Here is a 17,570-nt window from a genome sequence, read left to right as displayed (position 1 = left end):
TTCTCTGTGCAACAGCTCTGGTTGTCTTAGAACTTGCTTTGTTGAGGCTGGCCTGCCTCCTGAGATCAGAGATCTGCCTGCCTCTGCCTCCTGAGCACTGGGATTAAAGGTGTGCGCCACCACTCTTGGTTGGCCTAGTTCTTTTACGCTGTCCACTTTCTCTGGACAGTTAATGTCCTAGTTCACTCCCTGCCCCACTCCCCTCCTGTCTCTGCTTATTTGCTGCTAAGGTCTGTCTTTGTATCTCCGGCTCTCTACCAACAACAACACAGAGACCTTTTATCCATTAGGAAAGCTTGGCCTTAGCTTAGGCTTGTTCCAAACTAGCTCTTTAACTTAAATTAATCCATTTATATTAATACACATTCTGCCACATGGCTCATTATCTCTCCTCAGTACCATATGTCTGACTTCCTCTGAGTCTAGCTGGTGAATCTCCCACCCCTCTGATTCTTTCCCAGAGTTCCTATCTATGTCCTGCTTATCCTCTCCTGCATAGCTATTGGCCATTTGGCTCTTTATTAAGTCAATCAGAAGGTGCCTTAGGCAGGTGAGGTTAAACAGAGACACATCTTCACACACTGTACAAAACGATTATCCCAACGCTTTGCTTGTTTGTTTGTTTGTGGTGCTGTATCACTTGCTGTAACGATAGTCTCTTCTTACTTGATTCACTTAGACTTTCCTTATCCTTAGATCACTGGTTAATTGACTTCCTTGGCTCCCATCAGAATATCCATAACCTTTCCAAAACACAGTCTGTATCGTGTAGTTTTATGCTTGAAAATATTGGATGAATCTTTACCATGTCCTTTAGCTATTAATAAGTCAAATCTGAATTGCATAATGAGGCTGTAAGAGAAAAATGGAATGTTCATTTCTTATGCTCTCACCTTCAACATAAGACACTCTGTCACCAGATTTGTGGAGATTTTCCCTATGTACCAATTAATTCTCTAGCAGACCCAAAGTGGATGGACTATCTGTCAGTTTTGTTAGATGGCATCAGTCCCCACAGTTGAGCACTCAGCTCTCCAAGGTTGCTCTACTTCACACACAGTAATAGGATGTCATATTTTTTGTGAGCTGGCTACAAACCAGGGCTTTCATGACCCCTTCTTTGGGGTCAACTACTTTGCTAGGATGGCTTGTAGAACTTGGAGGAGCACTTATGTTTCCTGGTTTATTTTAAGGGCATTGTGAAAAATACAAAAGTAAGTTAAAGAGATAACTAGGGCTAGGTATGGAGGGTACAGCTTTCATGCCTTCTTTGGGGTTACACTGCGTTAACACCTCCACTCGTTCAGCAACCTAGAAGGCCTCAAGTGTTGGTCAAGAGTTTTATAGAGCTTCATCTCTAGACTTCCTCAGTCCACTTCTCTGGAGGTTAGCAAGTGGGGCTGAAAGTTGTGCTCTAAATAGTTACGTGACTGAAATAAGGGCAAAACAAATCTGTCTTCTGTCCTTTATATCCATTAGTTCCACATATATACATTCAACCAATTGGAGAGTAAACATCGTTGGAAACTGTAGGGCATAGCTGCCCTTCTGATGTTTTTTTTTGTTGTTGTTGTTGTTGTTTTGTTTTTTTGAGCTGAGGATCGAACCCTGGCCCTTGCGCTTGCTAGGCAAGCGCTCTCCTATTGAGCTAAATCCGCACCCCCATGGCCCACACCTTTAATCCTAGCAGTCAGGAGGCATAGGAGGCAGTTCTTGGGGCATTTGAGGTCTGCCTGTTCTACATAGTAAATTCCAGGCCAGCCAGGACTACAAAGAGAGACCCTATCTCAAAAACAAACAAAAAAGATTCTTGGGAGTTGTGGCTATAACTGAGTTAGTTGGTAGAGTGCTCACCAAGAGTCTGAGCTGGATTTAAACCCAACACCACATAAACCAGCTCATCCTCAGCTCTTTAGCTCAAGGCTAGCCTAGGCTACCTTTTATCAAAAAGAAGAAAAAAAGAACCAAGTGTGGCACATCTTTAATCCCAGTACTCAGGCAGAGGCAGGTAGACCTCTTCTGGGATTACATGATGAGACCTTGTCTTAAAAAAAAAAAAAATAGGTTGGGGATTTAGCTCAGTGGTAGAGAGCTTGCCTAGCAAGCTCAAGGCCCTGTGTTCGATCCTCAGCTCAAAAATAAATAAATAAATAAATAAATAAATAAATAAATAAATAAATAAAAGCAAATAAATAAATAAATAAGGAAAAGAAGAAAAATTACATCAGAATATATATGTTTTTTGTCATATTCTCAAACAACATTACAACCATATAACTAACTTTATGTTGGATTAAGTAATTTAAGAATTGAGGACAAACATAAGTTATAGTTATACACAGATACAGTTCTATTTTATATAAGATTTGTACATCCTCAAACTTGGTGTCTGTGAGAGAGTCTGGAGGTATCACCCATGAGGAAGGAGGGCTCCCCCAGTTTATGCTATAGCACATTGGCATGTTCTTTAGTCACTTTTCTTCAGCTGTGACCTTATGCCTAACAAACAACAGAAGGGTAGAAAAGTTTCCTTGGGCTCATGGTCTTAGAGGGGTCCATTGTGGCATGGAGGGTAGTGGAGCAGAGCAGTTCACAGCAGGCCACAAAGCAGAGAGAAGAGAGGAATGCCATTGCTACCACTTTCTCCTTTCTCCATTTCCCCTGCCTCTCCCACACCCACAATATGGTATAGTGTTATATTATTGTATTATATACCCCACAGAAAAAGCAGTCCTTTTGTATCAGGTCCTCTTCTGGAAATGCCCTCACAGAGGGCAATTCTAAATCCAGCAAAATTAACAATGAAGAAAAACTCTGATAGTGGCCAAGGCTTTGAAGCTACTTTTCGTGTATTTTCATGCCTTCTGCTTTAATCTACCATAACCCTATTTCTACCCTGTCAGTTCTGATCACTGTAAATGTATCTTAAGTAATTGTTATTGAATAATGACCTTTTCATTCACGTACAACAGGTACTTTGGGCACATGGTCTCCTGTCCTCCCTCTCCCCTCCGGTTAGTCCCGTCATCTTTTGAAATAGCCACCTTTCTATTTTCATCTACCTGTTAGGTGTCTGTTTTTGTGGTGGTGGTGGGGTACACGTGGAAGCATGGTTAGACGTGTGTGAGGCCAGAATCACCACAGGAACAGATCTCTGGGTGTGTCTGTAAGGGGTTTTTAATAAGGTGAATTGAGGGAAAAGGTTCAGCCTAAATGTGAGTGGCCCCATTCTGTGGGCTTGGGTTCTGAACTGAGTAAAAAGGAAAAAGCAAACTGAGGGCCAGCGTTCATTTCTCTGTGCTACTTGACTACAGATGCAGGGAGAGCAGCTGTCGCTTGCTCCTATTATGGCTTCCCCAGCATGATGTACTGCCTCCTCCTGTGAGCCAAAACAAACCTGTTCTTCCTTATGCTGCCTTTGTCAAGTACTGTGTCGAAGCACGAAGAGAAGTGACACACAGGCAGACACATGCACACACATGCGCACACATGTACACACGTACACATGCACACACGTACACACGCATACACATGTGCACACATGCACACACATGCACACATGCACACACATGTACACACAAACGCATGTGCACACACAAATGCATACTCCCCATTAAGAGAAAACATGCTGTCTTTCTGAGTCTTGCTTATTTCACTTAATATGACAGTCTCTAGCTCCATTTTCCAGCAACTGACACATTTATTTCTTTTTTATGCCTGATTGAAACTTTACATGTATAATCTTAATTCTTTATAGTTTTATCTTAAAATATTCCCATAAATTTAAAATCTACTAATTTACTTACATGTGAGCTTCTTGAGTAAAGGTTTTTTTCTTCTTCTTTTTTTCATTTGAGAAAGGGTTTCTCTGTGTAGCTCTGGCTGTCCTGGAATTCACTCTGTAGACCAGGCTGGCCTCAGACTCACAGAGATCCACCTGCCTCTACTTCCTGTGCTGGGATTAAAGGTGTGCAACCACTACCACCCAGCAAGAGTAAAATTTTTTAATCTGTGTATATACTGTGCTTGATAATGTTATAGACCTTATTATGTTCTGTTAATTCTTTGTGTTTGTATGTGGACTGTGAGCTTAATGCAGACAAATAACTTAATTCACTTTTATTTTTAATACATAGTTTAGTTCCTTGGGTGTATATAGAGAGTTCTTGTCTTTGTGTGTCCTTTTAGTTTTAATATTAATTTGTCGGGGGAGGTACTGGGGGTTGAACCTACAGCCTTGAGTATGCTTGGCAAATGCTTTGTCCCTGTGCTGTATTCTCACAGCCCTCTTTGTACTTTGTGTGTTGAGGCAGGGTCTTTCTAACTCACTCTGAAACCCACTTAGGTCTGGAATTTGTCAGGCTTCTCCTTAGCCTCCCGGGTAGCTGCACCACAGACCCAGGTTTGTTTTCATATTTATTAACAAGATATTACCTGAGCTTAAAATCTGTTTCAGGTGTTTCTGATGTAATGGCTAAGAGTAAAGGTTTTTCTAGGGCCAGAAGGGTGGCCCAGCTGGTAAAGGTACTTGCCTCTAAGCCTTACAACCTGAGTTTCATTTCTGGGACCCAGAAGACTGAGAGAGAACTGACAGGTACAAGTTGTCAGAAGACCTTCTCGTGAATGTCTAGCATACTCATGTTTGGGTGGGAGCTCCACCTCAACCCCTGGCACCCTGGCACCTCTGTACCCAAAGAGTCTGTCTGGAATGTTCTGGTGGAAGATCCACCTCAACTCCCCTCCCCCATCTCTTTCCCTAAACCCTTCAAAGCCTGCCAAACACAGCTCCTCCCCAGAGAGGCTCAAGACCACTCCCACAGGGTATATAAGCTGCATCCCAGAAAACAGACACGTGGTTTTTCCAATCTCTCATCCTCTTTCCTCTCTGCTGGGCCAGGGAATCTCCCAGGAATGCTTTACCCATTAAACTGGGCCGTTTCCTAGTTTGGACTGATTTGGATTGCTGTGTTGGTGGAGAGGCCTATTGGGATACCAAAAAACTTATCAACTCACACACACCCCTCTAATAAATAAGTAAATAAATAAATGTAATAATGTAATTTTTTAAAAAAAGAATAAAAGCTTTGGGGTTGGGGATTTAGCTCAGTGGTAGAGCTCTTCTCTAGCAAGCGCAAGGCCCTGGGTTCGATCCTCAGCTCAAAAAAAAAAGAATAAAAGCTTTGGAATCAAATTGCACTTTTCTTTTTTTTTTTTTTTTAAGATTTATTTACTTATTATGTACACAGTGTTCTGTCTGCATGTATCCCTGCAGGCCAGAAGAGAGGACCAGATCTCATTACAGATGGTTTTGAGCCACCATGTGGTTGCTGGGAATTGAACTCAGAACCTTTGGAAGAGCAGCCAGAGCTCTTAACCACTGAGCCATCTCTCCAGCCCCCACACCATCATTTTCTAGCCGTATGATTTTGGACTAAATAATTAACCTTACCAGTTTGCTACTTCTGTATTTGAAAAATAAAGGAAATACTAATTCTTATATTATTATGAGAATTGAATGCATGAAAATGCATAAAATGGAATAATGCTTGCATATTATATATATTTTTATTAACTATTATTTCTCTTAATTTGTTTACTTGCAAATACTGTGTCACTGTTTATTAGATATTGTATTAGGTAATGGGACACTATGTGCTCCCTGTACTCCTCAGCTAGCCTCTGCATTTACTGGGTAAACAGAAGTCATCTGAGCAGTTGCTGTAGTGGTACTGAAGAGTTACTGTTGTCATTAAGTCGAAGCTGCTCCAAACACATACATTTTTTATTGTGTTAACATTATTAAATAGTTTCATTAATTGCATAAGTATAAAAGAGAAACTATACTCTATAAGGTATGAGAAATGAACTCATTAAATTATCACCTTAATGGTAGAAATGTATTGACAAATTCTAGAAAATTTACCACTGGCCATGTTTTGATTGCTCAATAAAGAATCAGTAGTTTATTCAAATCTATATTTGTTTTTCTTTTTTAAAGTAGAGTAATTCAGGCTAAGTGTATGATGCAGTCCTATAATCCTAGCACTCTGGAGGCTGATAGGAGGATCAGAAGTTCAGGGCTAGCTTAGGCAGCTCAATGGGGTTGCCTCAAGTTGAAAAGTAAAATAAAAGGCTAGGGAGGATTTATCTTAGTGGTAGAGTACTTGACTAGCATGCATAGGATAGTTGGTTCAGTCCCCAGTACTGCTAAACAAACACACAAACAAAAATCATTGGGGTGAGCCTGGGCAGTGGTGGTGCAGACCTTTGGTCCCAGCACTCAGGAGGCAGAGGCAGGTGCATTTCTTTTTTTTCTTTTTAAGATTTATTTATTTATTATGTATACAACATCTATGACTGCAGGCCAGAAGAGGGCACCAGATCTCATTACAGATGGTTGTGAGCCACCATGTGGTTGCTGGGAATTGAACTCAGGACCTCTGGAAGAGCAGCCAGTGCTCTTTACTTCTGAGCCATGTCTCCAGCCCCGAAGGTGCATTTCTATGAGTTGAAAGCCAGCCTCGTCTACAGAGAGTTCTAGGACAGCCAGGGCTACAGAGAAACCCTGCCTCAAAAAAACCACATAAACAAACAAAACAACACCAAAAAGCAGGGCGATTTTGATAGTAAGGGACAAAGTATTATAGTGCAATATAGATATTTTAGAGAAGCATTCTAAAAGGAATTAAATCTAGTACTGTCTTTTGTTTTTATATGATTGCAATATCTTTGTAATGTAAATGATCCAAGAAGCTGGGCACAGTAGTCTGTACCTGTGACCGCACAGTTTGGAGGCTGAGGCAGGATCGACACCTGGTCTTTAAAGTGTAATAGATGATGATGAATCTTTTCTTTTCTTTTCTTTTTTTTTTTTTTTTTTTTTTTTTTTTTACCCCCAAGACAGGGTTTCTTTGTAGCTTTGGAGGCTGTCCAGGAACTCGCTTTGTAGACCAGGCTAGCCTCAAACTCACAGAGATCCACCTGCCTCTGCCTCCAAGTGCTGGGATTACAGGCCACCGCTGCCCGAACAAATCTTTTCTTGTTCATTTTGTTCTTTCATAGTGTTAAGGATAGAATCTCAGGTTTCATGCATGCTAGCAAATGCTGTACTCACTTCAGTGTGTTTCCAGCAGTGAAAATGAGGTCTCAAAATATTGGCAACAAATTGATTAATTAAAGCTTTGTGCTTTTTCTGTGCCTGAGGAAAAGGTTGCTAATTGATCATCAGTGTGGTAACTGATAACCCAGATTCTTTTTTTTTTTTAAATATTTATTTATTTATTGTGTATCAGCATGTATGACTGCGGGCCAGAAGAAGGTACCAGATCTCATTACAGATGGTTGTGAGCCATTACGTGGTTGCTGGGAATTGAACTCAGGATCTCTGGGAGAGCAGTCAGTGTTCTTAACCTTTGAGCCATCTCTCCAGCCCGATAATCCAGATTCAAAACAAACAAACAAACAAACAAAAAATTACAGGCCTATAATCCCAGCACTCAGGAATCTAAGGCAGGAGAATGAAGATTTCAGGGCCATTCTGGCCTAACAAAACCTTGTTTCCAAAAACCAAACTAAATAAACAAAGATGTAAGGCTTGACTTCATTTTTGTTTTAAGTGGACAAATCACTTTTGAAATGTGTTTTAATCTTTTTCTTCAGTCTGTTGGATTTATAGCCTCCCGTGTGTCAATTTTTACAAGCTAGCTTCAAAGATTGTCTGCCCTCAGAGTCTCATATTTCCTTTACCCTCTATAGACTTCCATCCCTTCTAGTCTGAAGTGACTGCCTAATTATTTATATATGGTAACCTTTGCTCTGTGTGTGTGTGTGTATGTGTGTGTGTGTGTGTGTGTGTGTGTGTGTGTGTGTGTGTATGCACACGCGTATATGCGTGTGCCCCCGATGCTCACCTGTGAAGAGACCAGCAGAAGATACTGGACATCCTCCTTTATTGGTCTTTGCCTCATTTCTCTTTAGACAGGATCTCTCACTGACTCTGAAAGTCAGTTTTTTGTCTAGCAAGTCTTAGCAATTGTTCTGTCTCTGCCTCCTCATGAACGCACAGCAAGTGCTCTTCCCCACTGATCCATCTCCTGAGCTCTGCTGAGCTTTTCCAGGGAATTTGCCATTTCGGTGATAACCTGGTCTCAGAACTTTCTTCCTGTCAGAGTATTCTGTATTTTCTTTTTTTGAAGGACTCTTTACTAGTTTTGTTCATGCTGATTTATATTTTAAGTTGCAGATTTGTATTTTAAAGTTTCTTCTTTGTTTTCACAGGGCTTTTGTTTTGTTTTCTGAGATAGTCTCACCATTTAGCCCAGGCAGAACTTGAACTCATGTAGTGGAGGCTGGCTTTAAACTTTCCTGCCTCTGCCCTCTGGGTCCCCAGGTTATTTATAGAACTTGGAAAAGTTGTACCTTTCCCGTACAGATTGTATGTTTAGGAATCTTGGAGTTTTCCAGATGGTTGTGATGATAGCCACCACCCCTGGAAACCACTGATGTGTACATACAGGTCAGCTGCTCCACCGTGGAGCACACAGCTCTTCATCTAGTTCCTGCCTGCCTCTCCCACCATCTTGGTCTGCTCTCCTCCCATTTCCTGTGTCGAGCCAAGTGTCTTTCCTCCAATTTCCTGGCCTTGATTGGATTTGGGGACAGTAGTATACTTTTTAAAATCAGGAGATGGTCCCAGATTTCTTCCTGTTTCTCTCATTCCTTCTATATATCCCAGCTAGTCGTGGATTTCACATGTTAAACTAGGGTTGAAAAGCACAAGGCTGATCCAGATCAGTGAGACCCAAGAAAGATCATGTAACAAATAGTGTATGTCAGAATATGTGTAAAACTCTGTGTTTGGCCGGGCAGTGGTGGCGCATGCCTTTAATTCCAGCACTCAGGAAAGCAGAGCCAGGCGGATCTCTGTGAGTTCGAGGCCAGCCTGGGCTACCAAGTGAGTTCCAGGAAAGGCGCAAAGCTACACAGAGAAACCGTGTCTCGAAAAACTAAAACCAAACCAAAACAAAACAAAACTTCAGTGTTTGTATGTCTAACATGGTTCTTACTGTGTCTGCTCAGGTTAATCTTAAGTGACTTTTTTTTTTGGGGGGGGGGAGCTGAGGTTCGAACCCAGGGCCTTGCGCTTGCTAGGCAAGCGTTCTACCACAGAGCTAAATCCTCAACCCCTTACGTGACTTTTAAAATATTTTCCTTTCTACATAAATCACCTTTAGTTACTCCCTTATTAATTTATTTCTTTACTCATTTAACATTTATTTGAGTATGCAAGGAGTAGAGCAGGACCTAGTGATGGGTGGATAAAAATAAAATAATATAAATTTCCTGTTCCTTATGGTCTCAAGACACATTTTATACAATTTATATTGTCATAAAATACTATACAGAAGTCCAATTTGTTAACTTTTGTTTTGTTTTGGTTTTTTTGGCTTTTGGTTTTTAGAGACAGGGTTTCTCCATATAGTTTTGGTGCCTGTCCTGGATCTCGATCTGTAGACCAGGTTGGCCTCGAACTCACAGAGATCTGCCTGGTTCTGCCTCCCAAGTGCTGGGATTAAAGGCATATGCCACTGCCGCCCAGTGAATTTGTTAACTTTTTAAAAGACAAACTATAATACATTCTTTTCCACTGTTTTCTTTCTCTTTTCATCCAGGGAAAGACCATGTTTGTAGATTTATTGGCTGTGGGAGAAATGATCGTTTCAACTATGTGGTCATGCAATTGCAGGTATGTTACCTTGACAATGTGTCTTAAAATCCTTTAGTTTTGATCAAAATACCCAGTTACAGTGAATATGCATAAAAGATGACAGCATTCTTGTTATCATGTCCAAATGCTATACACTGTCCATAGAGATTTATTTAGACGTGGTATAGATTTTCCAAAAAGTGAAACGGTCATCTGTTTTAGTTTATGTGGACCTTTATTGGTCATCATTTTTCATAGCGTTTCATCTTAAAGTGGATTGTGGGCTGTAATATGAACCTTGTCTTTCCATGTTCCCTCTCTTTTCATCTCTCTAACCTCAGGCGTTTCAAATCTCCACTCAGGCTCTCAAGTACCAGCCACTACATTAAAAGTGTAAGCATTAGTTGGAGTAAGGGATGAGTGCTGTCCCTTTCTCTTTCCATCAGCATAGCACTGTTCCTTCCCTTTCAAATGGGATAGAGCTGGGCTGAAACAGTAGCAGATCTAAAGACTATGCAAGAGGAACAGGTACAATAGGGAGAGTCAGGAACTCACCCATTCCCTTGGTGTTGCCTGTGCTCAACACACACAGTAGCATCGTCTCGAAGCTTAAAACTATGGTTCACTGCCTGATGTTCAGTTCTCACCGTTTCCTTTCATCTTTAACAGACTTTATTTTGAACATTTGGTTTCTTTATTTTCTTTCATATTATTTACATGACAGTGAGTTAAATTCATAAACCCTGACCTAAATGTTTTCTCATCTTTTCAGAAGACTTTTCTTTTTCTCAAGTATCCTTCAATATTTGACTGTGATCTAAAGATGTTACCCTTTCTTGTAAACTATAGTTGTTGTTGTTGTAGTTGTTTATCTTTTTAAAGTGTGGTCTCATTGGATAGCACAAGATGATATAGCCAAGACTGGCCTTAACATCAGGATCCCCCTACCTTAGCCTCATGATGACTAAGATTAAAGCTGTGTGCTACGATGGTTGGCTTAGTCTTGTTTGAAATTAATTAATTGGGGATTGGAGGAGTACCATGGTGTGTATGGAAGTCAGAGGACAACTTATGGGAGTTGGGTCTCTCCTTCTACTGTGTGAGTCCCAGGGTTTGAACTTAGGTGTCAGACTAGGCAGCAAGCACTTTTGCCTGCTGAGCCATCTCTCACTGGCCCTTAAAGCCTTTCTTGGTTACATGATTCATCATCTCAAGTTAGCATACTTTACTTTATTGAAGTGCTTACCTTTTTTCATTTTTCAGTTCATTAATGTGGTCCCTGTTTTCTCTCAAATTAACCACTAATATGAGCTTTATGTATATAGTTTTATGTATATAGTTTTGCCTGAGGAAAAAGTGACACCAAACATTCGTTTTCAGACTTTCTTTTCCTTCTTTCTTCCTTCCTTTCTTTCTTTCTCTTTCCTTTCCTTGATTCCGGCACTTGGGAGGCAGAGGCAGGAGGATCTCTGTGAGTTTGAGGCCAGCCTGGTCTACAGAGTGAGATCCAGGACAGGCTCTAAAGCTACAGAGAAACCCTGTCTTGAAAACAAAACAAAGCAAAGCAAAGCAAAACAAAACAAAACAAAAACAAACAAACAAAAAAGAATATGCCACCATGCTTGGTTGATTTTCCAGATTTTCTTGATTACCCTATTATTTATTTATTTTCATTTGGCTTACTTGAATCTGGCTATAAATAGGGTCCATACATTGTTTATTTCTTTTTTTTTTTTTTTTCATTGTTTATTTCTTAAGCCTGTTTTGATCTGCTGGTTCTTCTGTCTTATTTACTTGAAGATTCCTTCTTTGTTATTTTAGTGTAGAAATTCTCTTATTTTGGATTTTGCTGATTGTTTCTGTTTATTGATATTTAACATGTTGTTACACTCCCCACCCATTTCTCCTACACTGCTGGTTAGGTTCTAATTTCCACTTCCTTGGCAAGGGTAGTTGAGAGGCAGCATATACACTTCCAGCTGCATCCTGAGGGCCAGCCTCTTCACTTCCCTACAGCCTGGTCCAACTGTTTTGAAGTTTTCAGTGATTTTTCGCAATGTGCCTTGTTTTCCTTTTTTTTTTAGTCCGTTAGTAAGCATGGCCTGTGATTTCAGTGGGATTTCCAAATACACCATCCTAACTGTATCATTTCTTCTCCACTTAGATAAAATGCTTCCTTTAAAAGTTTTCATGCAGCCAGGCGGTGGTGGTGCACGCCTGTAATCCCAGCACTCGGGAGGCAGAGGCAGGTGGATCTCTGTGAGTTCAAGGCCAGCCTGGTCTACAGAGATAGTCCAGGACAGGCTCCAAAACTACAGAGAAACCCTGTCTTGAAGAAGAAAAAAAAAAAAAGTATTTCATGTGATAGAGGCTACCCTGAAGTATACATTTTATATAGGGAAGTCAGGGTTAATATAATAGTAGACTCCTTTATTTTATTTTATTTTATTTTATTTTATTTTATTTTATTTTATTCTTTGGTTTTTCAAGACAGGGTTTCTCTGTAGCTTTGTGCCTTTCCTGGACTAGCTCTGTAGACCAGGCTGGCCTCGAACTTACAGAGATCCACCTGGCTCTGCCTCCCGAGTGCTGGGATTACAGGTGTGTGCCACCACCGCCCAGCTATACTCCTTTATTTTAATCAGTTTTCAGAAATACTAGTTGGTTCACTAATATTTTCCTGTAAGAGACAGGAGTGCCTGCTTTCCTTTGTGAATTTATAGTCTCTCTTCCCTTTCCTCCCTCTCAATAAAATTACAAACTGTACAACTGACATTGCAACTTTTCCTTTTGTTTGAAATGAGGGTGTCACTCTCCATGCATCCCAGATTGTCTCCACACCTTCTGCCTGAGCCTTTCAAACAAGGATTATCAGGGTATGCCATTCAGCCAGGCCTGTAGCTTTGAATGTTCATTATGTTCCTGCCTTGGCTAGTGAGACTTTTTCTGGGTTGCACTTTGACCTGTTGAGGTAGAGTTTTAAAAGCATCCTTATTTTCTGATGCAATAGTGTGTACTGTGTTCATTCTCTGTATTTCATGCTCCAGCTGTTCCTCCATTCAACCCTGGTTCCACTTAATGAGAAATATGTTTTAGAGATAATCTAGATGTTATATGTACCTATTGCAATGGGATTGGTTATTGTCTGTGATTTTTTTTTTTTTTTAAGAAGATGGATTAAAGAAGTCCAATTTTATGGGTTGGAGAGATGGCTCAGAGGTTAAGAGCACTGCTTACTCTTCCAAAGGTCCTGAGTTCAATTCCCAGCACCCACATGGTGGCTCACAACCATCTGTAATGAGATCTGGCGCCCTCTTCTGGCCTGCAGGGATATGTGCAGACAGAACACTGTATACATAATAAATAAAGAAATAAATCTTTTTTTTAAAAGTCCAATTTTAGCTGGGTGTGGTAGCTCACATCTCTAATCTCAGCACTTGGGAGACAAGGCAGGTGGATCTTTGAGTTCAAGGCCAGCCTGATCTACAAAGTGAGTTCCAGGACAGCCGGGCAGTGGTGGCCTTAATCCCAGCACTCGGGGAAGCAGAGGCAGGCGGATCTTTGTGAGTTTGAGGCCAGCCTGGGCTACCAAGTAAGTTCCAGGAAAGGCACAGAGCTACACAGAAAAACCTTGTCTCAAAAAAACAAACAAACAAAAAAAAAAAACAAAAAAGAAAAGAAAGACAGAAAACAAACAAAAAAATCCGTTATTAAGAGAGAAAGTATATTGTGGTACATATTGATGCTTCTAAGTCAAATTTCTAATAGTAGACATGCTGATTACTTCTTTCTGTATTTTTATTTCTTTGCTCCTACGTTCTTTTTAATATATAGATGAAATTATATCATTGGAATTTACATGAAAATAATATGTCTAGAATGGGAGTTATGTTTGAGAAGGTATATTATCTATGAAAATATATTGTCAGTGAAGTGATCTGTTTTTATATTTGTTTTTGTTTGTTTTCTTTTTGTGTGGGTTTTTCTTTTTTTTTTGGTTTGTTTGTTTGGAGCTGAGGACTGAACCCAGGGCCTTGCGCTTGCTAGGCAAGTGCTCTACCAATGAGCTAAATCCCCAACCTGGGTTTTTCTTTCTTTATTTTTGTAATTTTTATTATTATTTTTTTTTTCTTTTTGGTTTTTCGAGACAGGGTTTCTCTGTGTAGTTTTGGTGCCTGTCCTAGATCTCACTCTGTAGCCCAGGCTGGCCTCGAACTCACAGAGATCCGCCTGCCTCTGCCTCCCGAGTGCTGGGATTAATGGCGTGCTCCACCATCGCCCAGCTTCTTTTTTTAAAGACGGGAGTTCATGTAGCCTAGGCTGGTCTTGCCTTAGTATGTACCTTAGAACTGCCTTGACATCCTAATCCTTAGGTCTCCACCTCTCAAGTGCTGAGATTAGGTTTGTGCAAGCACATCTGGGCTTACTATGATTACTAGCTACTGTGCCTGGTTAATGACTCTTATTCTGGGAATTCACTATATTACTTTCTCCATTTAGTATGATACCCAGTCTCTTTTCCTTTCCTCTCCCTTCAGATCTCATCCTCTTTCTCCTCCATTACCCCCCTCTTTCATTTACTTATTTTTATTTCATTCTTCTTTTTTAAAGTTTGTGTGTGTGACAGGATTTTGCTATATAGCCCCATTTGGCCTAGAAGTCCCCCTGTAGACTAGGTTAACCTCCAGCTTTTGGCAATAGTCTCTGTTTTCCAAGTACCAGAATTACAGGTATGTGGCACTGTTCCTAGCCTTATGCATTTTCATTACTCAAACAACAACAACAAAATGTAGTTTGATCTTATTAAATTTATAGAATTACATTGGAGAAAAATATAAGCTCTAAAATTTTTTTGCATATGAATTTCTTACTATATGAAAAGAAATTCTTTTTAAAAAAGAACAGCTCTCCCCCCCCCCCAAAAAAAAACACTATTCTTGTGTCATCCTGTGTTTATTCTCCCAGATTTTGTTAGATTTTTTTGTTTGTATTTTTCTGGTGTGTGTATGTGTGTGTGTGTGTGTGTGTGTGTGTGTGTGTGTGTGTGTTGTTGCTGCGATGAGTTGGGATCATTCTGTAGTACAAGCTAGCATGGTGCTCACTTGGTAGTGTAGGCTGGCCTTAACTACTTCTATCTCCTTAATGTTGAGATTAACTCTCTACGATGGTACACTCCTGTAATTCCCAGACTCAAGAGGTAGAGGCAGGAGAATAAGAATTCAAAGTCAACATGGCAAATTCCAGGACAGACAAGGGTTACATAGACTCTGTCTCAAAAACAAAAACTAACAAACAAAAAAAGAATTTAAAGTCAACCCTCTGATATATATATCAAGGTCCAGTATAGCCTGTACTACATAAGACCTGACTCAAAATAATAACAGTAACAAAAACTACTAGAATTATAGGCATGAGACCAGTTGATACATGAAAATTATATTTTATGATATTTAAATAATTACTGATATTATTAATCAAGTTAATTGATCCCTATTGGTTGTTCTTATGATTGTAGTAGTTTGGAATTTAAACCTTGGTATTATCTAGGATGTAGTTTTGTTCGTTTGTTTTTTTCAAGACAGGGTTTGTGTAACAGCCCTCTGGCTGTCCTGGAATTCACTCTGCAGAACAGCCTGGCTGCTTTGGTAGCTGAATATTTGCTGTTATCACAGTTGTGAGGCCAGAGCTTTGATGCCAAGGATGAGGGAGGGTCGGAAGGAGGCTAGGAAGCTGAAGAGAATACGAGAGGTTTTAAGCATATATAACATACTTTATTTACTAGCGTACAGACTACAGGCAGATGCTGACAGGCAAGTGGACACAGCACACAGACTGCACAGGCAGATGCTGACAGGCAAGAGGGCACAGCATACAGACTGCACAGGCAGGCAGATGCTGACAGGCAAGAGGGCACAGCACACAGACTGCACAGGCAAAGGCCAAGGCAAGGACGCTTGCCTCCAACCTCAAGGCCATGTTGATAAAAAAAAAAAATCACACAAAAAATGGCATTTTGCCAAAAATAGTTATATAAGAGATTACATCACTGCTTACCCTGAGTTCCTCAGATATCCTGTACTAGCTATCTCCCCAGATGTCTAGTTTATGTTTTAGCTGACTCATATGGTATCCATACCATAACCTAATTGTTTTAACTTTTGTTGTCCTTTATGGCCTTCTGTGTCCTATAATATTTGCTAATAATAATAACAGTCCTTAGGATTTGTTGAGTACAAGGCAGTATTCCAGAAACTTCATGTGGTTTTTATTTAATCCTTATAAAATTATATGAAGTATTATTAACTTTTTTATTTAAAAAACTGATGTAGGAAAATTAAGTAACTTGTAGGGAGTGTATGTTGGGCAGTAATGAGGAATACTGCTTTGGATATTTGTGCTGCTTAGTTTTAACTTGACACAACCTAGAACTACCTGGAAAGGGGTTGCAATGAGGATTGTCTCGGTCTGGTTAGTCTGCAGGTACAGCTATGGGGGAATACCTTGATCTTTAGTTGATGTAGGAAGATCCAGTCTTTTGTGGGCAGCACCATTCCTAGGCAGGAGTTCCTGAACACTGGAAAAGAGAAGAAAGTTAGCTGAGGACAAGCAAGAAAGGATGTGTTTATTTTCTTTTTACTCTTAATTGTGAATATAATGTGACTAACTGCTTATGTTGCTGTCTTGACTTTCCCCAAAAATGATGGACTGTAACTGAATTGTAAGCCAAATAAGCCCTTCCTTCCCTTATGCTGCTTTTTGTTACAGGGTTTATCATAGTAACAGAAATAAAGCTAGAACAGATATCTGTATTTTATATTTTTTAAAATAGTCCTATCTAAGGGGCTGATGATTAGCTTAGTTGGTAGAATTTGACTGTGCATGAAGCTCTGGCTGTGGGTTCAGTCCCCATCATTGCATAAACTTGGCATGGTGATGCACACTGGTGACCCCGGAAATTGGGAGTTGAAGGCCAGATCAGTTCAGTGTCATCCTTGGTTACACAGGGAATTCAAGGTTAGCCTGGGGTACATGAGACCCCCTCAGAAAGAAAGAAAAGGAAAGGAGGAAAAGGAAAGAAAAAAGAGCCAAGTCTACATTTTTAGAATAGCAAGGATAAATCAAAACATGATGACTTAGGAACATGATCACTAACAGCATGCTTATTCTTAGGACTAGAGAGAGATGACTCAGGGATTAGGAGCTCTTGCTACTTTTCTTGAGGACTGGAGTTCAGTTTCTAGCACCCATGTTGAGCAGCTCACAACCATCTTTAATTCCAGCTCTAGGTGATCAAATGTCCTCTTCTTATCCGAGGGCACCCACAGTCATGTACACAAAGAGGGATACACATACATAATTAGAAGATCACAGCTAGCCGGGCGGTGGTGGCACACACCTTTAATCCCAGCACTCAGGAGGCAGAGCCAGGCGGATCTCTGTGAGTTCGAGGCCAGCCTGGTCTAGAGAGTGAGATCCAGGGACAGGCAACAAAACTACAGAGAAACCCTGTCTCGAAGGGGAAAAGAAAAAAAAGATCACAGCTCAGGCATGAGCCTTATTATTTCAGTCACAGTGTTTTATAATGTGGTGATATAGTGAATGTTTTGAGTCTTATCACAGTATTAGGACTGTATTTTAAAGTGGTTATCCGATTCTATAGGGTCGGAATCTGGCAGATCTTCGACGTAGCCAGTCCCGGGGCACATTCACCATTAGCACTACTCTTCGGCTCGGGAGACAGATTCTGGAGTCTATTGAAAGCATCCATTCTGTGGGATTCCTTCACAGAGACATCAAACCGGTAGGGGCCTTGTCTTTTCCAAGCACAGAAGGCTATTGTTTGATATGCTAATGTTAGGAGACA

General features: G+C 40.4%; 1 protein-coding gene across 6 annotated transcripts in view; it reads left to right on the top strand.

Annotated features, from left to right (window-relative positions):
• Ttbk2 (tau tubulin kinase 2) overlaps nucleotides 1-17,570 on the top strand; it is a 132,246-nt gene that overhangs the window by 58,527 nt on the left and 56,149 nt on the right. For all 6 annotated transcript variants that reach the window (XR_004944757.1, XM_036185038.1, XM_036185034.1 and 3 more), the window contains 2 exons: nucleotides 9,672-9,745; nucleotides 17,367-17,507. Coding sequence is in view for 5 of the 6 variants with exons in the window: in XM_036185038.1 (XP_036040931.1) it covers nucleotides 9,672-9,745; nucleotides 17,367-17,507 (215 nt within the window). In the remaining variant the exon portion in view is untranslated. The remainder of the gene's footprint in view (nucleotides 1-9,671; nucleotides 9,746-17,366; nucleotides 17,508-17,570) is intronic.

The sequence above is a fragment of the Onychomys torridus genome, chromosome 4 (genome assembly GCF_903995425.1).
Source record: "Onychomys torridus chromosome 4, mOncTor1.1, whole genome shotgun sequence".
Lineage (NCBI taxonomy): Eukaryota > Metazoa > Chordata > Mammalia > Rodentia > Cricetidae > Onychomys > Onychomys torridus.
Note: the sequence above shows the minus strand (reverse complement) of the source record. Positions and strands in the feature narration are given on the sequence as shown.